The following is a 2,922-nucleotide window of genomic DNA, read 5'->3' as shown; positions in this document are numbered from 1 at the left end:
TAGAGTCCCAAGAAGGATGTATAACGTACAATGTGCATCATACATAGAATATGTGTTTTTCATATTATGTAATTGATACATAACCATATTATGTTTTAAATTAATTAAGTTTCTAAAAAAAAATATTTGTTTAATAAATTTTCACTATATTTTCATAATTTAAAATACTTATGATTGAACTATTTTTTTATAAAGACTTTATGTAAATTAAGTACCATATTTTATTAATTATCACAGTTAAAGATGATAATATAATAGTATATTTTATCTCTTATAATGTTAATTACTAATTGTAATACTTCAATTTTCAAAAATAAATACTATATTATATAATTATCTAGAAATCTTAAAATAAATCTAAGATTTTTATACTTAGAATAATTATAACATATTGCAATGTGAAAATAACTTTAACATTTATTACATATCTTATTTAATTAAAATATTAATACTTTTGTTGATTGTTATTAAATTTAAAAATTTAATTTTTACGTATTTGACCGAGAAAATGGTTCTAATGATCCAGGTTGTACCCAAGATAAACGTTGAGTTTTGTTGTCATTTTCCTAAAAAAATAAAATAATTGATGTATATCATAAATATTTATTTTGATTAAAAAAAAATCAATTAATGGTGTACTATAAATGATATATTATTATAAGGTAGTCTATTAATAAATAATTTTGGTATTCAATGATTAAACATTTGTAGTTAGATTCTAGTGGGAATTCTGGACATAAGTTCATTGTATTATTAACCTTTATATGTTCAATTAATTGAAACCATTAGACATTTAAGATTTATTCAATAAATTACAAACTTTTTGTTGAAGCCATGAACGTCTTATAGTTCCATGAATTTCTTCATCATAAACATCAAATAACAAATAATTTGAATCAATATCCTCTGAATGTATAGGTTGCTTATATATATCAATTTGACTTTGTTTTACACAATCTTCACATTTTTTCATATACTTTTCATTATCTGTTTTCAATCTAAACATAAATTGTCATTAAATTATTGACTAAAATTAAGTACCTAGTATAAAATTTACAATTCTGCAGCTTCTGGATTTTCAGGAGTTTTAGTCTTAGGTATATCATAAAATGATTTTGATACATGATCTATTACATGCCAAATACGACTAACTCCTTTTTTCCATTCTGGAAAATGATATTGAATACTCATTTCACCGGTACTTGGATTGACCAATGGATGAAATAGTGGTGTCTCAAATATTACTTTGGGACAATCACAATTTGGCCAATTACTATCTATGAGTAAACGAAAACGGAAGACTCCATTTTTATAAAGTCCGTACCTTGGGAAAATCACTCCAAACCATACTGAAACACAATATAAAATTAATAATATTTTAGTCAATATTGATTATATAACTTTTGCTTACTGAATGGAGTTTTATCTGCTGGTATAACATATACTCCTGGTATTAATTTTTTGCTTAAAATATTACTGAAATTAAATTAATGACAATAATTAATTAATTGAACATTTATATATTTATGTATGCACTAACAGAGGCTTCAAAATAATTCTCAGTATATAAAAAAGACAATATTCGCCACTAAACCCATCACCACTTTACTATACTCATAATATTATACTTCGTTGTAAATAATCTGCGATACTTCCAATTTTCACTATTTAACTACAAAATAACTTAAATCAGGGGCATATTAAAATAAAATTTTTGAGGCAATTGTCTCAAGACTAAGATGAAGGTACCAAGCAATACATTTAAATAAAAAGTTTTTAATAATAACATTTTTTCTATTCAGTAAAAAACAAAAATATTTATAAAGATTAAAAACTATAAGTGCATAGACGGTCAAATGGTAGTTTGCGTAGTGTCTAAAAATTGTTCAGCACACTACTGATTTCACCAATGTCCAATGATATGTTATATGTATAATCTAACTTTGGGATTTTGTGTATTAATACATGCGATTTGTATAGAATTTGTTCAAAAGATATAGGAATGTATGTATTAATTAACTTTTTTTTACTTACAATTCAGACATGAGAGTATACTCAAGAAAAAAAGGAACATAATTTGCATTAATATAGGAGTTATTAGTGTTTGTAGATTTTACTGCTATACCACTTATACCAGTTGTATCATTTCCAGGAGGTAAAACACGGCGAAATGATCCAGTACGATGGAATGCATCATCATTGTTTCCAGACTAATTAAGAATTAAATATATATTAGTAGTGAAAATAACAATAAACTAAATGTTATTAAGTTATAGAGGTTGTAATATATTATTCACCATTTTAAATTAATTATAATCAGCTTGTATTTATGATTATTGTTTTAAAATTTAATTAAATATATTTAATTAACACTAATAAAAATATAGTTAAAATGTCATTGAAAATTTATTTTATGTATTTTACAAATGAAGTATAAAAACATTATAATTATTAGTTATTAAAAAATAATTTTTCATTTAGCTATGTATAAATGTTGTTTAATTACACAATTTAAAAAAAAATTATATTTATATTGAATGATTTGAATGTATCTATTTGGTTCTTTTTCTAAGACTATGTTCAATTTTTTATTATATATTTGTTATCATAAACATATGATAATTGATAATAATATATCATGTTATGGACTAAAATAGAATCTCCATGGATAATAATTCTGATGATACAGATCTATATTATCACTGGATATTATTATTTTTATTTTTTATTTATTAAATTTAAAAATTTTAAATGTGTTAGTTTTTGAAGTAAAGAAGTTAGAAATTGGAAGATAATTTCCATGCTATTACAAGTCGAGGATATTGTCTAATATGTATAATTATAACACTGTCTATACAATTGTACTAATAATCTAAGAGTTAAGACTATGGTAGGTATTATATTTTGTTTTATCCACCTATT

The 2,922-nt window shown here is 22.8% G+C and overlaps 1 protein-coding gene across 1 annotated transcript; it reads right to left on the bottom strand.

Annotated features, from left to right (window-relative positions):
* Positions 1-425: 425 nt before the first annotated feature.
* On the bottom strand, positions 426-2,306 carry LOC112594730 (AKT-interacting protein-like). Its single transcript, XM_025339688.1, has 6 exons — positions 2,298-2,306; positions 2,035-2,210; positions 1,412-1,476; positions 1,058-1,349; positions 821-998; positions 426-566 (listed from the first exon to the last, which is right to left on the bottom strand). The coding sequence occupies exons 1-6, from the start codon at positions 2,298-2,300 to the stop codon at positions 489-491; spliced, it is 792 nt and encodes a 263-aa protein (XP_025195473.1). The 5' UTR covers positions 2,301-2,306; the 3' UTR covers positions 426-488.
* Positions 2,307-2,922: the final 616 nt, after the last annotated feature.

This window comes from Melanaphis sacchari, unplaced genomic scaffold, assembly GCF_002803265.2.
Source record: "Melanaphis sacchari strain LSU unplaced genomic scaffold, SCAv2.0 Contig0_pilon_pilon, whole genome shotgun sequence".
NCBI classification, from domain to species: domain Eukaryota; kingdom Metazoa; phylum Arthropoda; class Insecta; order Hemiptera; family Aphididae; genus Melanaphis; species Melanaphis sacchari.
The sequence above is the reverse complement of the archived record's forward strand: the minus strand, read 5'-3'. Positions and strand labels throughout refer to the sequence as shown.

What these genes read in the sequence shown, in the direction of transcription:
- LOC112594730 (XM_025339688.1), bottom strand. An exon ending in AATCCAGAAGCTGCAGAATT is followed by an intron (nt 999 to 1,057) that starts GTAAATTTTATA and finishes ATTTATGTTTAG; the next exon opens with ATTGAAAACAGATAATGAAA. An exon ending in GTTCATGGCTTCAACAAAAA is followed by an intron (nt 567 to 820) that starts GTTTGTAATTTA and finishes TTATTTTTTTAG; the next exon opens with GAAAATGACAACAAAACTCA.